General features: G+C 35.2%; 1 protein-coding gene across 6 annotated transcripts in view; it reads right to left on the bottom strand.

Moving 5' to 3' along the window:
• Window positions 1-22,253, bottom strand: part of numbl (NUMB like endocytic adaptor protein) — a 64,625-nt gene that overhangs the window by 15,942 nt on the left and 26,430 nt on the right. For 3 of the 6 annotated variants that reach the window (XM_087796406.1, XM_087796411.1, XM_087796407.1), the window contains exon 1: window positions 15,047-15,312. The exons of 2 other annotated variants lie outside the window; for them this stretch is intronic. In XM_087796406.1, the coding sequence (XP_087652532.1) occupies window positions 15,047-15,087 (41 nt within the window). In that variant the 5' untranslated portion in view covers window positions 15,088-15,312. Of the gene's footprint in view, window positions 1-15,046; window positions 15,314-22,253 lie in introns of those variants that run through there. One more of the 6 variants, XM_087796408.1, reaches the window with a different exon arrangement.

Below are 22,253 nucleotides of genomic sequence, written 5' to 3'. Positions count from 1 at the left end.
GGCTCCTGGAAAATATTCTACTGATCAGCAGAAGTTCATGGACAACATCAGGTCTCATCGATCGGAAAAAGAGTCGACAGTCGAGCGGTTCTTCTTTAGGACGTTGAAATATCGATGGATGGATCCTAACGTTCATGTCGGCTCACACCTCCACCTCCACCTCTCCTCCATCACCTGCTTCACCTCCACCTCTCCTCCATCACCTGCTTCACCTCCACCTCTCCTCCTCCATCACCTGCTTCACCTCCACCTCTCCTCCATCACATGCTTCACCTCCACCTCTCCTCCATCACATGCTTCACCTCCACCTCTCCTCCTCCATCACCTGCTTCACCTCCACCTCTCCTCCATCACATGCTTCACCTCCACCTCTCCTCCTCCATCACCTGCTTCACCTCCACCTCTCCTCCATCACATGCTTCACCTCCACCTCTCCTCCTCCATCACCTGCTTCACCTCCACCTCTCCTCCTCCATCACCTGCTTCACCTCCACCTCTCCTCCATCACATGCTTCACCTCCACCTCTCCTCCTCCATCACCTGCTTCACCTCCACCTCTCCTCCTCCATCACCTGCTTCACCTCCACCTCTCCTCCATCACATGCTTCACCTCCACCTCTCCTCCTCCATCACCTGCTTCACCTCCACCTCTCCTCCATCACCTGCTTCACCTCCACCTCTCCTCCTCCATCACCTGCTTCACCTCCACCTCTCCTCCATCACATGCTTCGTCTCCACCTCTCCTCCTCCAGCACCTGCTTCACCTCCACCTCTCCTCCTCCATCACCTGCTTCACCTCCACCACCTCTCCTCCTCCATCACCTGCTTCACCTCCACCTCTCCTCCTCCATCACCTGCTTCACCTCCACCTCTCCTCCTCCATCACCTGCTTCACCTCCACCACCTCTCCTCCTCCATCACCTGCTTCACCTCCACCTCTCCTCCTCCATCACCTGCTTCACCTCCACCTCTCCTCCTCCATCACATGCTTCACCTCCACCTCTCCTCCTCCATCACCTGCTTCACCTCCACCTCTCCTCCATCACATGCTTCACCTCCACCTCTCCTCCATCACATGCTTCACCTCCACCTCTCCTCCTCCATCACCTGCTTCACCTCCACCTCTCCTCCATCACATGCTTCACCTCCACCTCTCCTCCTCCATCACCTGCTTCACCTCCACCTCTCCTCCTCCATCACCTGCTTCACCTCCACCTCTCCTCCATCACATGCTTCACCTCCACCCCTCCTCCTCCATCACCTGCTTCACCTCCACCTCTCCTCCTCCATCACCTGCTTCACCTCCACCACCTCTCCTCCTCCATCACCTGCTTCACCTCCACCTCTCCTCCTCCATCACCTGCTTCACCTCCACCTCTCCTCCTCCATCACCTGCTTCACCTCCACCACCTCTCCTCCTCCATCACCTGCTTCACCTCCACCTCTCCTCCTCCATCACCTGCTTCACCTCCACCTCTCCTCCTCCATCACATGCTTCACCTCCACCTCTCCTCCTCCATCACCTGCTTCACCTCCACCTCTCCTCCATCACATGCTTCACCTCCACCTCTCCTCCTCCATCACCTGCTTCACCTCCACCTCTCCTCCTCCATCACCTGCTTCACCTCCACCTCTCCTCCATCACCTGCTTCACCTCCACCTCTCCTCCTCCATCACCTGCTTCACCTCCACCTCTCCTCCATCACATGCTTCACCTCCACCTCTCCTCCATCACATGCTTCACCTCCACCTCTCCTCCTCCATCACCTGCTTCACCTCCACCTCTCCTCCATCACATGCTTCACCTCCACCTCTCCTCCTCCATCACCTGCTTCACCTCCACCTCTCCTCCATCACCTGCTTCACCTCCACCTCTCCTCCTCCATCACCTGCTTCACCTCCACCTCTCCTCCATCACATGCTTCGTCTCCACCTCTCCTCCTCCAGCACCTGCTTCACCTCCACCTCTCCTCCTCCATCACCTGCTTCACCTCCACCACCTCTCCTCCTCCATCACCTGCTTCACCTCCACCTCTCCTCCTCCATCACCTGCTTCACCTCCACCTCTCCTCCTCCATCACCTGCTTCACCTCCACCACCTCTCCTCCTCCATCACCTGCTTCACCTCCACCTCTCCTCCTCCATCACCTGCTTCACCTCCACCTCTCCTCCTCCATCACATGCTTCACCTCCACCTCTCCTCCTCCATCACCTGCTTCACCTCCACCTCTCCTCCATCACATGCTTCACCTCCACCTCTCCTCCTCCATCACCTGCTTCACCTCCACCTCTCCTCCTCCATCACCTGCTTCACCTCCACCTCTCCTCCATCACCTGCTTCACCTCCACCTCTCCTCCTCCATCACCTGCTTCACCTCCACCTCTCCTCCTCCATCACCTGCTTCACCTCCACCTCTCCTCCTCCATCACCTGCTTCATCTCCACCACCTCTCCTCCTCCATCACATGCTTCACCTCCACCTCTCCTCCTCCATCACCTGCTTCACCTCCACCTCTCCTCCTCCATCACCTGCTTCAGCACGAACCAGCGCCAACGATTCTATGTTTGGTTCCTTCACTCCGGACTTTATTTGGGTTTTTGTCTTTGTTGTTATTTTTGTCTTTGTTGTTATTTTTGTCTTTGTTGTTATTTTTGTCTTTGTTGTTATTTTTGTCTTTGTTGTTCGAGCTTCTGTTCGCGTGACTTTGTTGTTCACGATTGTCTCGGGACTGGATTCATGTGGATTCATGTGGAAAACTCATCAGATCGTGAAGAAACGAACAATGAATACAAATATATATATTTATATCATTCATCAGTGACTCTAACGACACTATAGAAGTGTTTTATTCTGGACTTTTGTTCATTGTTTTCGTGATTATTTTTTGCTGTCAAGGAAAAGTGAATATTTTCAAAACTTTATTTAGAAAATAATGCTTTTACATTATATGTTAATACAGTTAAATAAAATACAATAAAAACAAAATACTTTTTTATTTAGAGTTTACAGTAATTTTAGGCTCTGTTTTTTCCACGCCTGTGTAAAAAGTGACCCCTGGGGAAATGTAATAACTTGCATGAACCCCTTTAAATACTACACTTAATACAAAAACTACTATTAACAAAAATACCCTCAGAATAACTACAAAAATAATGTTAACCTAAGATTTAAAAAAAAAAAAAAGTATCCTAGTTTTTTATGAATTGTGGATAATTAAGGTGAAAGTTCACACAATAGCTAACGACCAAAAACAACAATTTAAACTTCAATTTCCTTGACAGTCCACTTGCTTAAGACCTTGGCTCCTGCAAGGTTTCAGCCGATGTTCTTTTTACAGATGCTTTGAAAAACTCCAGGGAACATTTTAAAACCAAAAGATATTAAAATGTACTTAATCAACGATGCTTCAACGAACAGTTTTGATCCTTTTTTTAGTTATTTTTGACACATTTTTTTGGAACAATCCGATAAGTACTGCAACAATAGATAAAAGAAGTAGGCCATCGAATTTAGGTTTGAGTTTGAAACAAACAATTAATGCTAATCCAGTTTGGATTAAGATTCTTTTCTATTCCGTGCCCCCGGATTATTACTTTGGTTCGGGGGGGAAATAGAAAAAATACATGGAAGTAAAACCTTCCATCATAATATTGAATGATTGAAATTAAACATTTCAAACTATTTTTTAATGAAACTTCACCTTTCTTAAGCACTAAATATGTTTGTAATAATTTAATTCAATAATTTCTGTATGTTTCACTTTTTAAAATATATATATATATTTTTTTTATACACAAACAGTTATTTAAACTTCAATAATATTAATAATAAAAAACAGTTTCTAAATCCAATATTCTTTCATTTGTAGGATTTTAAATTCAATATAAAAATGTTGTCACCAGCAATACTGTGGTGGTCACATGGTCGTGTGTCCCTCACGTGATTGGCTGAAAGCATCTTGGTTTTATTTTTGGTTTTGTCTGGTGACACTTAAACTTGTACCTTTTTATACTCAATGAAAAAGCGAAATTAAATTAAAAATTGAATGTCAAAAATGTATTTTGGAATATTAACTGTGTGGAAAAAAAAATGAATGAATTAAAAAATATATATTATTATTTAAATTGAATTATTACAAAGAAAAAAAAATTGGTTCATTATTACTATTATAATTATTTAGGTTAGTTATTCAATAAAAACTAATTTTGACCTTTGAATAAATGAATGAACTTTTTCATTTCAAACTTTTCTTCCAACAAAAAAAGTGTAAATTATATGTACACACAAAATAACAAAACACAAATTAAACAAAAAAACAACAAGACAAAACTCTGTAGTTAGAAAAGGGAGTAGGAAGAAGTACTTTTAGAAGTAGTACACAAAAAAGAAAAATGAAAAAAAAAAAAAAATCAATGCTATGACTCTTGTGTTATCTCTGGGTCAAGGTGACCCGGAGGCCTGAGGCACGCACACACACACACACACACACACACACACACACACACATACACATACACATACACATACACATACACATACACATACACACACACACACACACACACACACACACACACACACACACACACACATACACACACACACACACACACACACACACACACACACACACACACACACCCACACACACACGTCTCTGAAATATAATAAATAAAAAAATGAAGTAAAAAATTTCAAACGTTAATTCGACCCTTAATTCTGAAATACTTCCACATCAATATACTTCTTTAAAACCCGCTCGACATGTGTGTTCTCTGATCTAAACTCTCTGCTCGTCCTCCTCAGACCATCTCGCTCCCTGTTCAGGTGGAAAATACTTCAACTCTGGAGGGTTTTATTTTCTCCTTCTTATCTCTCGTTACCTCATAAAACTGCATGAAAATATCATTTGTAGTTTCGTCTCTTACCGCACGCTTGTGGTCGTCATCAGCATCGTGGACAGAACCGTCGGGAAATGAAGGAAATGGTGACTTTAATGGACTTAAATGATACGAGTCCTGAGGAGGGTCTGCTTCTGTACATGCTAATATATACACACACACACACACACACACACACACACACGCATCATGTCTGAGAAGCTCATCTGCTGCTAACATGCCGGAAGCGTTTGTAATTATAAGTTCTGCTCACACACACACACACACACACACACACCCCCACACACACACAGACACACACACAAACACACACTCGGCTATGCTGGGAATTCAAACTGTAGCTGGACTAGTTACTGGCATGTGCGGGATCACACACACACACACACACACACACACAGGAATGATACTATAGAGTCACACACACACACACGCACACACACTTTCAAAAACACACGCAAATACAAAGAGAAAAACACTAAACAAATAAATCTATCAACACACACACGTCCAAATAAAAATTACTACACACATAAAGACACACACATTCCCAAAGACACACACATTCAAAGACACACATTCACACACATCCATAAACACACACCTATTCAAAGATACACACATTCAAAGACACACACATTCCCAAAGACACACACATTCACACACATCCATAAACACACACCTATCCAAAGATACACACATTCAAAGACACACACATTCCCAAAGACACACACATTCAAAGACACACACATTCACACACATCCATAAACACACACCTATTCAAAGATACACACATTCAAAGACACACACATTCCCAAAGACACACACATTCAAAGACACACACATTCACACACATCCATAAACACACACCTATTCAAAGACACACAGATTCAAACACACAGGTGTGTACATACTTTCACACAAACCCATATACACACTCACACACGTTCAAAGAGACAAACGTCCAAAGACACAAAAATACATACACACATACATAAAGACACACTGTAACACATTTATAGACACACACATTTATAGACTTACAAATTCATGTACACACAAAAACATCCACACACATGCTCAGACACACATATGCCAAAAAATCCAAACAATTTTAAAGATACACACACACACACTAATTGTGCCAGTGGTTTGTGTGAGTGACAGGTCTCTGACAAAAGGCGACAGCTGGGGGGGGGTTAAGGGGGGGGGGGGGGGGGTTAAGGGGGGGGGTTGCCCTCACTCTGGCCTCACTCTGCCCTCATATCCTCACAGCACAGCAGGGGGTCCAGATCCGAGCCTGAGGTTCTGGGACAAATGAGTGAAGAAGGACAGAAGGAGATGATGATGATGAAGATGATGATGAAGATGACGATGACGATGATGATGAAGATGACGATGAAGATGATGCGAGAAAGTCTGTTTGTCGACCGTTAGTCATCGAGTGATGAATAAAACTATTGTTGAATATTTAAAGTGAACAACAAATACTTTTGTTCTTGTTAATTATTATTCAATAAACACAAGTTTTATCTTTTAATAAATAAATTATTAATGTTTATTATTCAATAAACACAAGTTTGATCTTTCAATATATAAATGATTCATATTTATTATTCAATAAACATAAGTTTGATCTTTCAATAAATAAATGATTCATGTTTATTATTCAATAAACACAAATTTGATCTTTCAATAAATACATTTTTCATGTGTATTATTCAATAAACACAAGTTTTATCTTTCAATATATAAAATATTCATCTTTATTATTCAATAAACACAAGTTTTATCTTTCAATATATAAATTATTCATGTTTATTATTCAATAAACACACGTTTTATCTTACAATATATAAATTATTCATGTTTATTATTCAATAAACACAAGGTTTATCTTTCAATATATAAATTATTCATGTTTATTATTCAATAAACACAAGTTTTATCTTTCAATATATAAATTATTCATGTTTATTATTCAATAAACACAAGTTTTATCTTACAATATACAAATTATTCATGTTTATTATTCAATAAACACAAGTTTTATCTTTCAATATATAAATTATTCATGTTTATTATTCAATAAACACAAGTTTTATCTTTCAATATATAAATTATTCATGTTTATTATTCAATAAACACAAGTTTTATCTTTCAATATATAAATTATTCATGTTTATTATTCAATAAACACAAGTTTTATCTTTCAATATACAAATTATTCATCTTTGTTATTCAATAAACACAACTGATCTTTAAATAAATAAATTATTCATGTTATAAATACAAGTTTTATCTTTAAATAAATAAATTATTCATGTTTATTATTCAGTAAATGCAAGTTTGATGTTTCAAGATACAAATTATGCATGTTTATTATTCAATAAACACAAGTTTGATCTTTCAATATATAAATTATTCATGTTTATTATTCAATAAACACAAGTTTGATCTTCCAATATATAAATAATGAAATTAAATTGTAAAAAAAATGACATTTTGAAGTTTAAATGTTCATTTACAGTTGAGTTATTATTGCATTAATATTCATCAGAGAAGAAAATGAAGAAGTACAAAAATAAATAATATTAAGATAAATTCAAGATTAAACTTGTGGTCGAGTCAAATGTTAAGGATCAAAAGTATTTCGGTTTGAAAAGGCAGATAAAAAACCGTGCGGTTGATTCCACTCACAACATTTACAGACTTCCATGGAGTCCATGAAGGCGAAACTAACGCCGGTGCCAGGAGAACCCGGCGTGAAGGAAGTGAAAACCTCGCTTGTATAAATACTTTGATGGAGTCACCGGAGAGACGCGAGGGTGGAGTCGTTACCCAGCATGCTCGGCTGTGACCTCACGCTGCTTGACAGAAAACATCTGAGAGGAAAAACACGACAAACACTGGCAGGAGAATCTATAAATCAGATGAAGACCAAACACTGGGAGCCAGAGAACAGTCTGTTCTGCAGCCAAACTGGTGCAGGAAACGTCAACTCTGGAGCGAGTTCAGGAGACGATACAAACACAAGGTTTACAAAGAGATGAACTCGTGACAGTTCAACTCATTCCTGCTTTGATCTGAAGTTTGACCTCATTTCAGAGGATACGTTTATTGAGACCAGCATTTTAATTCATTTATTTTGTATATTCAACTTATTCTGAGGCTGTAAACAGTTTCAATTAAAGTAATCTAGTCTTAAAACATATTTTAATGCATATATTTAGAATATTTACTTATTCTGAGGCTTTAAATAGTATACATTTAAGTAATCTAGTCTTAAAACATATATTTTAATGCATATATTTAGTATATTTACTTATTCTGAGGCTTTAAATAGTATAAATGTAAGTAATCTAGTCTTAAAACATATATTTTAATGCATATATTTAGTATATTTACTTATTCTGAGGCTTTAAATAGTATAAATGTAAGTAATCTAGTCTTAAAACCTGCATTTTAATGCATATATTTAGTATATTTAACTTATTCTAAAGCTGTAAATAGTATAAATGTAAGTAATCTAGTCTTAAAACCTGCATTTTAATGCATATATTTAGTATATTTAACTTATTCTAAAGCTGTAAATAGTATAAATGTAAGTAATCTAGTCTTAAAACCTGCATTTTAATGCATATATTTAGTATATTTAACTTATTCTAAAGCTGTAAATAGTATAAATGTAAGTAATCTAGTCTTAAAACCTGCATTTTAATGCATATATTTAGTATATTTAACTTATTCTAAAGCTGTAAATAGTATAAATGTAAGTAATCTAGTCTTAAAACCTGCATTTTAATGCATTTATTTAGTATATTTAACTTATTCTAAAGCTGTAAATAGTATAAATGTAAGTAATCTAGTCTTAAAACCTGCATTTTAATGCATTTATTTAGTATATTTAACTTATTCTAAAGCTGTAAATAGTATAAATGTAAGTAATCTAGTCTTAAAACCTGCATTTAAATGCATTTATTTAGTATATTTAACTTATTCTAAAGCTGTAAATAGTATAAATGTAAGTAATCTAGACTTAAAACCTGCATTTTAATGCATATATTTAGTATATTTAACTTATTCTAAAGCTGTAAATAGTATAAATGTAGATCTATAGTATCATCATAAATACTCTGATCTTTAAACCAACATTTTCAGCTCATGTTAAATCTTCCAAACACTTCTGTAAACTTATTTATACACTTAATTATCTCTTAAATCTTGTCACGTGACTCATCTTTGCTGCAGATAATTTCACTTGTTTTGAGAAACTTTTACCTCAGATTTTGTGTATTTATCTGGTTTTTAGACACGTTTTTTGGACCTATTTTCCGAAGAAAGTTTCCCGATCTCTCGGGGAATTCACTCGAGGAACTGGGCAGGAGTTCAAAGGTCGTGGACCAGGCCTCATTAAAAGGAAAAGACGTCGGTGTCGAGCTCATAAAACCTGGAGCGCGAACAGGAGTTTTTCCTCCTGCTGGATATCATGGGCTTCTCTGCGCAGACGGAACGTTTCCCCCTCGATCCAGATGTTGGACGGCGGCTCACATACTTTGGCCCCTCGGCCCCTCGGCCCCTCCCTCACACCTCGTCCAGATGTTTTCTAAACACACTCCAGCGCCGCACACTCGGCTTCGACGGCCAAGTGTGTGAGACGTCGCGGGACGAAGACCAAATAAAGTGGAAATCAAACTTGTTTTTGTCGTGTGAAACAAAAGTCCAGGAACATTTTTCTCTCTAACCAAAAACAGTTCTTCGTGTTTTGTTTTGTCAAAAACAACTTGAGTCTCTTAACACCAAACAGACTCGTGACCCTTAAGACAAATGTTTGATAAAACCATCAAGAGACGCAAACACTCGACTTTTTCTAAATCACTGACGTTAAACGACGGGATTTGAACCGAGAAACGTGTTAAAAAACTTACTTCACAATGGATTCACAAGGCTATGAAGAAGCCATTTTAATATACAAATAGACATTATTATTATTATATAATACTAGTAAAGTAGCCTTTTACAAAGTTCATTGAGTTCTAAAACTGAACTACAGTTTAAAATTGTTAAATTATAGTTTAAAATTGTTTGATTATATTTGAAAATTGTTGGATTATATTTGAAAATTGTTAGATTATAGTTGAAAATTGTGTGATTATAGTTGAAAATTGTTTGATTATAGTTGAAAATTGTTTGATTATATTTAGAAATAGTGTGATTATATTTGAAAATTGTTGGATTATAGTTGAAAATTGTTTGATTATATTTGAAAATTGTTAGATTATAGTTGAAAATTGTGTGATTATAGTTGAAAATTGTTTGATTATAGTTGAAAATTGTTTGATTTCAGTTACAAATTGTGTGATTATAGTTGAAAATTGTTTGATTATAGTTGAAAATTGTTTGATTTCAGTTACAAATTGTTGGATTGTAGTTGAAAACTGTTTGATTATAGTTGAAAATTGTTGGATTATAGTTGAAAATTGTTTGATTTCAGTTACAAATTGTTTGATTATAGTTGAAAATTGTTGGATTATAGTTGAAAACTGTTTGATTATAGTTGAAAATTGTTGGATTATAGTTGAAAATTGTTTGATTATATTTGAAATTTTTTAGATTATAGTTGAAAATTGTGTGATTATAGTTGAAAATTGTTTGATTATAGTTGAAAATTGTTTGATTACAGTTGAAAATTGTTGGATTATAGTTGAAAATTGTTTGATTTCAGTTAAAAATGGTTTGATTATAGTTGAAAATTGTTTGATTATAGTTGAAAATTGTTTGATTATAGTTGAAAATTGTTTGATTATAGTTGAAAATTGTTTGATTATAGTTGAAAATGGTTGGATTATAGTTGAAAACTGTTTGATTATAGTTGAAAACTGTTTGATTATAGTTGAAAACTGTTTGATTAAAGTTGAAAATTGTTTGATTATAGTTGAAAATTGTTTGATTAAAGTTGAAAATTGTTTGATTAAAGTTGAAAATTGTTTGATTAAAGTTGAAAATTGTTTGATTATATTTGAAAATTTTTAGATTATAGTTGAAAATTGTTTGATTACAGTTGAAAATTGTTTGATTATAGTTGAAAATTGTTTGATTATAGTTGAAAATTGTTTGATTATAGTTGAAAATTGTGTGATTATAGTTGAAAATTGTTTGATTATATTTGAAAATTGTTTGATTATAGTTGAAAATTGTTTGATTATAGTTGAAAATTGTGTGATTATATTTGAAAATTGTTTGATTATAGTTGAAAATTGTTTGATTATAGTTGAAAATTGTTTGATTATAGTTGAAAATTGTGTGATTATAGTTGAAAATTGTTTGATTATATTTGAAAATTGTTTGATTATAGTTGAAAATTGTTTGATTATAGTTGAAAATTGTGTGATTATATTTGAAAATTGTTTGATTATAGTTGAAAATTGTTTGATTATAGTTGAAAATTGTTTGATTATAGTTGAAAATTGTGTGATTATAGTTGAAAATTGTTTGATTATATTTGAAAATTGTTTGATTATAGTTGAAATTTTTTTGAATATAGTTGAAAATTGTTTGATTATATTTGAAAATTGTTTGATTATAGTTGAAAATTGTTTGATTATAGTTGAAAATTGTTTGATTATAGTTGAAAATTGTTTGGTTATAGTTGAAAATTGTTTGATTATAGTTGAAAATTGTTTGATTATAGTTGAAAATTGTGTGATTATATTTGAAAATTGTTTGATTATAGTTGAAAATTGTTTGATTAAAGTTGAGGAAAATGTGTTCAGATTCACACATTGTGTTGATAATATTATTTTTGAACACTGTTGACTTAAAGCTCCTAAAGTTCAAACATTCACAGGATCTTCATAGAAAGTCTGATTAACTTTGACGAGACAATAATGTCGAACATTAACAAACAGAACGAACGTCTTCAGCAGACAAATCACTAAATGCAACAACAAATCAAAGGTGTTCGTCATCAGAGTTGATTCGTGAAGAGGTTTGTTTTCACAGGAAGGTCAGGTTCAGATGTCAAACAGACAGATGGATCAAAAGGTCACGACCTCGTTCTGGCTTCATTTCTTTCATCAATGTTACACACAGATCGTGATTCCCAACTCCCGGTGCGGGGATCAGTACAGGCCTTGAGGCATTTGTTATCAGGCCGCACAGAAAGAACTTTTATTTCATCATTTCTGTTCTTTTGACTATAGTTTTCCGCGGTGAAATAAAGGAGGAGGAGCCTGAGATAATACATCCAATAATACACGATTTGAAGAAAAGATATACAAGAGTTAATGGTTTATACAATGTTCACATCCATCTATTTATACATTTAAACATCCATTTATACATTTAAACATCAATCCATCCATCCATTTATACATCCATCCATCCCTCCATCAATTTAAACATTCTTCCATCCATCCTTCCATCCATTTGTACATTCTTCCATCCATCCATCCATCATCCATCCATTTAAACATTCTTCCATCCATCCTTCCATCCATTTGTATGTTCTTCTATCCATCCCTCCAACCATTCATCCATCCATCCATCCATTTATACATTCTTCCATCCATCCATTTATACATTCTTCCATCTATCCATCCATCCATTTATACATTCTTCCATCCATCCATCCATCCATTCTTTCATCCATCCCTCCAGCTATTCATCCACCCATCCATCCATCCATTAGTAAATAAATCCATCCTTCTATTTATAAATTCTTCCATCCATCCATCCACTATACATAAATCAATCCATAATCAAAAATAACAAAACATTTCAACAACAGTTAAAAAGAAAAATTCTTAAACTAATAATAGTTTTGAATAATTTACAAACAGCTAAATGTCGAGAAAATATAAATTCCTTCACTTGGACACTTGTTTATACACACTTCAGCGACCTTGACCTCAGGAACGCAACACAAACATATTATCCTGCTGTCTTATCTCTGCCTCCCATGTGTGTGCGTGTGTGTGTGTGTGTGTGTGTGTGTGTGTGTGTGTGTGTGTGTGTGGGGGGGGGTGTGTGTGGGGGGGTGTGTGTGGGGGGGTGTGTATGTGTGTGTGCGTGTGTTCCTACTTCTTCATTCTTTTTTGTGCGTCAACACGTGAAATATCCAAACAGAAGAAAAGCGACAGATTAAGCAACAATATCCCAAATCCCTCTTTGTCCTTGAACCAGCAGGAACAGCAGGAACAGCAGGAACAGCAGGAACAGCAGGCCGAGCGGCTGCAGGCAGATTTGTACATGATAGTGTGTGTTTGTGTAGATTTGTGTGGTCCACCTGAACCCGCCGTTGTGCGACAGTGTGTGTTGTGTGTGTGCAGATGATCACAGGAGTGCAGTGATGCGTGAAGTGGAGCGCAGGGGTCGATATGTTATCATATTGTCGAGCTCTGTTCTCATTTCCCGGATCATGCTTGGAGTCTTGAAAACAGGTCACGCTAGATAAACAACAAAACTCTGTCACCAAAGGTTCCAATCCTTCATTAAAACGACTCGGATGAAAGTTTCGACTCCTGAGATGCTCGAGCGAGGAGGTCGAGGCTGTGATATCTCAACTTCTTCTCAACCACGCCCCGGATTCAAATTCTACTGGTTGCACGTCAGACGTTTGTATCGCCAAGTGACCTCATGGTTTCAGGAATCTCATGTGGTCGAGGAGTGATCGGATACAAAATCATACTTTTTCAACACGACTGAAACTATGTGTGCGAGTTGATTTTCAGGTTCCAGATTCCTTGAAAATCCTCGTCTTCTTTGCCACAGAACTCAGGATTAACCCTCACCACAAGCCTGACCCTAATTCAAACTATTATGCTAAAGCTAACCCTAATTCGAACCATTATGCTAAAGATAACCCTGATTGCTAAAGCTAACCCTAATTTGAACCATTATGCTAAAGCTAACCCTAATTCAAACCATTATGCTAAACCTGACCCTAATTCGAACCATTATGCTAAAGCTAACCTTAATTCGAACCATTATGCTAAAGCTAACCCTGATTGCTAAAGCTAACCCTAATTCGAACCATTATGCTAAAGCTAACCCTAATTCAAACCATTATGCTAAACCTAACACTAATTCGAACCATTATGCTAAAGCTAACCCTAATTCAATCCATTATGCTAGAGCTTTCCCTAATTCGAACAATTATGCTAAAGCTAACCCTAATTCAAACCATTATGCTAGATCTAACCCTTTTTCGAACCATTATGCTAAAGCTAACCCTAACCCTAATTCGAACCATTATGCTAAAGCTAACCCTAATTCAAAGCATTATGCTTAACATAACCCTAATTCGAACAATTTTGCTAAAGCTAAGCCTAATTCGAACCACTGTGTTAAGCCTAGTTAAAACTAGCAGAAAAATATTTCCAAAACTACAACATCAACTTAACTAGCAAATCATTTGTCTTGTTGATTTATTATTAACTTCCTCTCAAAAATAATTAAATGCTAAAAAAACAAAACAAGTACAAATATCTAATGTTTTCTTTTTATATTATTCCGAAAACCTTAGAAATGAGTATGTGGTACATTTTTGGAAATGAACGCAAGCATCATCTCCGACATATCTTCATAAAGAAGTTACCAGGTCTTAATAGTTGTACTAGTTAATAGAAGTAGTTCTTCAGCCTCCAAATATAAACAACGATCACAGAAAACGTATTTGAAAAAAGTCTCGATTCTTCAACATCTGGTTCCAAGAAACGGGTTCTGTTTCAAATCAAGACCAACAACAGATCCTTCATCTGCCCTCATTTCGGTCTCGACGCCGCCTTCACTCGTTTCGGGTCGGAACACATGGGAGCCGTCGGTCCTCCCGTCACGGCAGGAACCCAAACAAACAACAATAACCCGGATCGAAGGAAGCGGCGACGCCACGTTCTCACAGCACCAGTTTGGCGCTCGAATCCATCCATCAGATTTAATCTGCGTTAAGCTAATGCTATTAGCTTAACGACCTGCCAGATACATGCGGCGAGAACTTGGACGACAAGTCGGAGCCGTTATTGTCAAAGAGAAAAAAACCCGCAGAGAGAAAGAAGGTCAGCGTGACGGACGGAGGGATGGATGGAGGGATGGACGGAGGGATGGATGCCCCCCCCCCCCCCCCCCCCCCCCTCGGACTTGGACTCACCTGAGCTCGATGGCCTCCCCCATCTCGCCGCAGGAACTCATGGAAAACAGCAGGTGAAGGAACGGAGAGAAGCGAGAGGCGACGGCAGAAGATGGAGAGAGTGTGATGGTATCGCAGGCGGAGGGAGGAGGGAGAGAGAACCACACCTCTTCTTCTCCTTCTTAAGGGATTAACTTGTCCTGCGCTCGCGAGGAGGCGCCGCTGCAGCGACGGCGGCGGCAGCTGCGCTCGAAACGAGGACGAGTCGATGTTTGACGCTCGAGGTCCTGGAGGAACGAGGGAGCGAGAGGAAGAGAGGAAGAGAGGAAGAGAGGAAGAGGGAGGGAGCCGGTGGAGTCCCATGGTTTTCTGTGGTCAAGAGTGAACTAGAGGAGAGAGAGAGGATCTGCAGCGCGACATGAACTAGTAGAGTCCGCAGGTGTCGGACCTCAACACTGTATCGTGATACACTGTCTTTATCATGAACGGCCACTAGAGGGCATTAGATCATGACTAAGGGTGTGTAGTTGAAATTTTTTTGATTATAGTTGAAAATTGTTTGATTATAGTTGAAAATTGTTTGATTATAGTTGAAAAATGTTTGATTATAGTTGAAAATTGTTTGATTATAGTTGAAAAATGTTTGATTATAGTTGAAAAATGTTTGATTGTAGTTGAAAATTGTTTGATTATAGTTGAAAAATGTTTGATTATAATTGAAAAATGTTTGATTAAAGTTGAAAATTGTTTGATTATAGTTGAAAAATGTTTGATTAAAGTTGAAAATTGTTTGATTATAATTGAAAATTGTTTGATTATAGTTGAAAATTGTTTGATTATAATTGAAAAATGTTTGATTAAAGTTGAAAATTGTTTGATTATAGTTGAAAAATGTTTGATTAAAGTTGAAAATTGTTTGATTATAGTTGAAAATTGTTTGATTATAGTTGAAAAATGTTTGATTAAAGTTGAAAATTGTTTGATTATAATTGAAAATTGTTTGATTTCAGTTGAAAATTGTTTGATTATAGTTGAAAATTGTTTGATTATAGTTGAACATTGTTTGATTATAGTTGAAAATTGTTTGATTATAGTTGAAAAATGTTTGATTAAAGTTGAAAATTGTTTGATTATAATTGAAAATTGTTTGATTTCAGTTGAAAATTGTTTGATTATAGTTGAAAATTGTTTGATTATAGTTGAAAAATGTTTGATTATAGTTGAAAATTGTTTGATTATAGTTGAAAAATGTTTGATTAAAGTTGAAAATTGTTTGATTATAATTGAAAATTGTTTGATTTCAGTTGAAAATTGTTTGATTATAGTTGAAAATTGTTTGATTACAGTTGAAAATTGTTTGATTATAGTTGAAAATTGTTTGATTATAGTTGAACATTGTTTGATTATAGTTGAAAATTGTTTGATTACAGTTGAAAATTGTTTGATTATAGTTGAAAATAGTTTGATTATAGTTGAAAATAGTTTGATTATAGTTGAAAATTGTTTGATTATAGTTGAAAATGGTTTGATTACAGTTGAAAATTGTTTGATTATAGTTGAAAATTGTTTGATTATAGTTGAAAATTGTTTGATTACAGTTGAAAATTGTTTGATTATAGTTGAAAATTGTTTGATTATAGTTGAAAAATGTTTGATTATAGTTGAAAATTGTTTGATGAAGTTGAAAATTGTTTGATTATAATTGAAAATTGTTTGATTACAGTTGAAAATTGTTTGATTACAGTTGAAAATTGTTTGATTACAGTTGAAAATTGTTTTATTAAAGTTGAAAATTGTTTGATTATAGTTGAAAATTGTTTGATTATAGTTGAAAATTGTTTGATTTTAGTTGAAAATTGTTTGATTATAAATAAAAATTGTTTGATTATAGTTGAAAATTGTTTTATTAAAGTTGAAAATTGTTTGATTATAGTTGAAAATTGTTTGATTATAAATAAAAATTGTTTGATTATAGTTGAAAATTGTTTTATTAAAGTTGAAAATTGTTTAATTACAGTTGAAAATTGTTTTATTAAAGTTGAAAATTGTTTGATTTTAGTTGAAAATTGTTTGATTATAGTTGAAAATTGTTTGATTTTAGTTGAAAATTGTTTGATTATAAATAAAAATTGTTTGATTACAGTTGAAAATTGTTTTATTAAAGTTGAAAATTGTTTGATTATAGTTGAAAATTGTTTGATTATAGTTGAAAATTGTTTGATTTTAGTTGAAAATTGTTTGATTATAAATAAAAATTGTTTGATTATAGTTGAAAATTGTTTGATTATAGTTGAAAATTGTTTGATTATAGTTGAAAATTGTTTGATTTTAGTTGAAAATTGTTTGATTTTAGTTGAAAATTGTTTGATTATAAATAAAAATTGTTTGATTACAGTTGAAAATTGTTTTATTAAAGTTGAAAATTGTTTGATGATAGTTGAAAATTGTTTGATTATAGTTGAAAATTGTTTGATTTTAGTTGAAAATTGTTTGATTATAAATAAAAATTGTTTGATTATAGTTGAAAATTGTTTGATTATAGTTGAAAATTGTTTTGATTATAGTTGAAAATTGTTTGATTATAGTTGAAAATTGTTTGATTATAGTTGAAAATTGTTTGATTATAATTGAAAATTGTTTGATTATAGTTGAAAATTGTTTTGATTACAGTTGATAATTGTTTGATTATAAATAAAAATTGTTTGATTAAAGTTGAAAATTGTTTGATTAAAGTTGAAAATTGTTTGATTATAGTTGAAAATTGTTTGATTTTAGTTGAAAATTGTTTGATTATAAATAAAAATTGTTTGATTATAGTTGAAAATTGTTTTGATTATAGTTGAAAATTGTTAGATTATAGTTGAAAATTGTTTGATTATAAATAAAAATTGTTTGATTAAAGTTGAAAATTGTTTGATTAAAGTTGAAAATTGTTTGATTATAGTTGAAAATTGTTTGATTATAAATAAAAATGGTTTGACTATAGTTGAAAATTGTTTGACTATAGATTAAAATAGTTTATGTAACAAAGCACAGATCCTGACTCAGGTCTAATGACTCCACAGACTTTCTTATCCTCCTCTCTCTCGTCTCACTCGTTCCCTCTTTCATCTTAAACGCTGCAGACGTTTCCTCTGATCTCTCTCCACTCCTACAGGAGGAGAGGAGGCGCAGAAGGAGACAGCTCTAAAAATAAGCTCAGAGGGAGGACGAGGCATCAGAAGACAAAAGACTTGTACGAGTCAGAGGGTTGAAGGGAAGCTTTCATATTTCAACAGGAGCCAGTCAACGTTCTGTATGTGTCAGGGATATATGTGTACTATTGTGAGTATTTGACTCTGGTGATATATAGTGATAGTGTAGTAACAAGGATATATGTGTACTATTGTGAGTATTTGACTCTGGTGATATATAGTGATAGTGTAGTAACAAGTATATATGTGTAGTATTGTCCAGTACTTGACTCTGGTGATATTTAGTGATATTGTAGTATCAAGGATATATGTGGAGTATTGTGGAGTACTTGACTCTGGTGACATAGTGATAGTGTAGTAACAAGGATATATGTGTAGTATTGTGGAGTACTTAGCTCTAGTGATTTATAGTGATAGTGTAGTAAAGGATATATGTGTATTATTGTGGAGTACTTGACTCCGGTGATTTATAGTGATAGTGTAGTACAAATTATATATGTGTAGTATTGTGTAGTTCTTGAGTCTGGTGATATATAGTGATAGTGTAGTAACAAAGATATATGTGTAGTATTGTGGAGTACTTGACTCTGGTGATATATAGTGATATATCGTGGTAGTGTAGTAACAAGGACATATGTGAAGTATTGTCGAGTACTTGACTCTGGTGATATACAGTGATATATAATGATAGTAAAGTAACAAGTATATATTTGTAGTTTTGGGGAGTACTGGACTCTAGTGATATACAGTGAGATATCGTGGTAGTTTAGTAACAAGGATATACAGTATGTATAGTATTGTAAGTAAGTAAGTAAGTAAGTAAGTAATTTTTATTTATAGAGCGCTTTTCCAGACCAGGGTCACAAAGCGCTTAAACAATCAAAACAATATTCAATAAAGTATATACTTTAAAGATCAAGATAACACAGAGAACAACACAGGAGTCTCAGAAAATCAGGGAAAAGCCTGAACGAATAAAAATGTTTCTTCAAGGAGTCAATAGATCCATCAAACACAGAGTACTTGACTCTGGTGATACACAGTGATATATAGTGATAGTGTAGAAACAAGTATATATGTGGAGTATTGTGGAGTACTTGACTCTGGTGTTGTGATAGTGTAGTAACAAGGATATATTTGTAGTATTGTTGAGTACTTGACTCTGGTGTTGTGATAGTGTAGTAACAAGTATATATGTGTAGTATTGTCAAGTACTTGACTCTGGTGTTATGATAGTGTAGTAACAAGTATATATGTGTAGTATTGTCAAGTACTTGACTCTGGTGTTGTGATAGTGTAGTAACAAGGATATATGTGTAGTATTGTCAAGTACTTGACTCTGGTGTTGTGATAGTGTAGTAACAAGTATACATGTGTAGTATTGTCAAGTACTTGACTCTGGTGTTGTGATAGTGTAGTAACAAGGATATATGTGTAGTATTGTGGACTATTCGAATCTGGTGTTGTGATAGTGTAGTTACAAGGATATATGTGTAGTATTGTGGAGTACTTGACTCTGGTGTTGTGATAGTGTAGTAACAAGTATATATGTGTAGTATTGTCAAGTACTTGACTCTGGTGTTGTGATAGTGTAGTAACAAGTATACATGTGTAGTATTGTCAAGTACTTGACTCTGGTGTTGTGATAGTGTAGTAACAAGTATACATGTGTAGTATTGTCAAGTACTTGACTCTGGTGTTGTGATAGTGTAGTAACAAGGATATATGTGTAGTATTGTGGAGTACTTGACTCTGGTGTTGTGATAGTGTAGTAACAAGTATATATGTGTAGTATTGTCAAGTACTTGACTCTGGTGTTGTGATAGTGTAGTAACAAGTATACATGTGTAGTATTGTCAAGTACTTGACTCTGGTGTTGTGATAGTGTAGTAACAAGGATATATGTGTAGTATTGTGGACTATTCGAATCTGGTGTTGTGATAGTGTAGTTACAAGGATATATGTGTAGTATTGTGGAGTACTTGACTCTGGTGTTGTGATAGTGTAGTAACAAGTATATATGTGTAGTATTGTCCAGTTCTTGACTCTGGTGTTGTGATAGTGTAGTAACAAGTATATATGTGTAGTATTGTCCAGTACTTGACTCTGGTGTTGTGATAGTGTAGTAACAAGTGTATATGTGTAGTATTGTGGCGTACTTGACTCTAGTCATATATAGTTATATATAGTGATGGTGTAGTAACAAGTATATATGTGTAGTATTGTGGAGTACTTGACTCTGGCGATTAATAGTGATAGTGTAGTAACAAGTGTATATGTGTAGTATTGTGGCATACTTGACTCTAGTCATATATAGTTATATATAGTGATGGTGTAGTTACAAGGATATATGTGTAGTATTGTGGAGTACTTGACTCTGGTGTTGTGATAGTGTAGTAACAAGTATATATGTGTAGTATTGTTCAGTACTTGACTCTGGTGTTGTGATAGTGTAGTAACAAGTATATATGTGTAGTATTGTCCAGTACTTGACTCTGGTGTTGTGATAGTGTAGTAACAAGTATATATGTGTAGTAATGTTCAGTACTTGACTCTGGTGTTGTGATAGTGTAGTAACAAGTATATATGTGTAGTATTGTTCAGTACTTGACTCTGGTGTTGTGATAGTGTAGTAACAAGTATATATGTGTAGTATTGTTCAGTACTTGACTCTGGTGTTGTGATAGTGTAGTAACAAGGATATATGTGTAGTATTGTCCAGTACTTGACTCTGGTGTTGTGATAGTGTAGTAACAAGTATTTATGTGTAGTATTGTTCAGTACTTGACTCTGGTGTTGTGATAGTGTAGTAACAAGTATATATGTGTAGTATTGTTCAGTACTTGACTCTGGTGTTGTAGTATTTACAGACCACATGACTCTTGACGAAGTCGTTACTGCTTTCATTTGTTTTCAAACCAAAATATGTCCAAACATCAGCTTTAAAGGCTGCTGGACTCACTGTATCCTCTCATCCTCAGTCATCGCCAACATCTAATCTTTACTTAGCTGGGGAGGACGGAAGTTTAATCGCAGCAACAAATAATTGAAGTAAACAAATGCTGTGTGTATGTTAAATATTTAATATCATTTCATACACAATGTATTTAAATTATAAACCAAATAACAAAATGTCTTTTTTAAATCACTTTATATTGGTATAAGTATTGCGATATTCAAGTGAATCAATATTTGATAAATACTCTCTGTGTTGCTTCGTCAATACTTATCGCCACATAATCCTGCTTTAATCACGAACCACCAGGACGTCGACGACTCATCAGCAGCTGCTGCTTCGACTCCACGACTGCCAACGAATCGCTGCGTCGGCAGAAACCTTGGATTCAACGTCACGTCGACAGATCGTGTGACAAACACACACTCGACACCACACAACTTACACAACACAACTACATGATATGTAGTTGTGTTGTGTAAATTGTGTGTCAGCGTAAAACTGTTTGTCAAACACACACTCGACACACAACTTACACAACACAACTACATGATGTGTAGTTGTGATGTGTTAGTTGTGTGTCAGCGTAACACAACTAACAAAACACAACTACATGATGTGTAGTTGTGTTGTGTAAGTTGTGTGTCAGCGTAACACAACTTACACAACACAACTACATGATATGTAGTTGTGTTGTGTAAGTTGTGTGTCAGCGTAAAACTGTTTGTCAAACACACACTCGACACACAACTTACACAAGAGAAAGTGTTTTGTCTCCATGATATGTAGGTAAGTAAGTCATTTTTATTTATAGAGCGCTTTTCCAGACCAGGGTCACAAAGCTCTTAAACAATCAAAACAATATTCAATTAAGTATATACTTTAAAGATCAAGATAATACTGAGAACACAACAGGAGTTCCAGAAAATCAAGGAAAAGCCTGAACGAATAAAAGTGTCTTGAGATGTTTCTTGAAGGAGTCAGTAGATCATCAAACACTGATGTTTCTTGAAGGAGTCAGTAGATCATCAAACACAGATGTTTCTTAAAGGAGTCAGTAGATCATCAAACACAGATG

This window comes from Callionymus lyra, chromosome 7 (assembly GCF_982586985.1).
Source record: "Callionymus lyra chromosome 7, fCalLyr1.hap1.1, whole genome shotgun sequence".
Taxonomy (NCBI): domain Eukaryota; kingdom Metazoa; phylum Chordata; class Actinopteri; order Syngnathiformes; family Callionymidae; genus Callionymus; species Callionymus lyra.
This window is presented reverse-complemented; position numbering and strand designations above follow the sequence as displayed.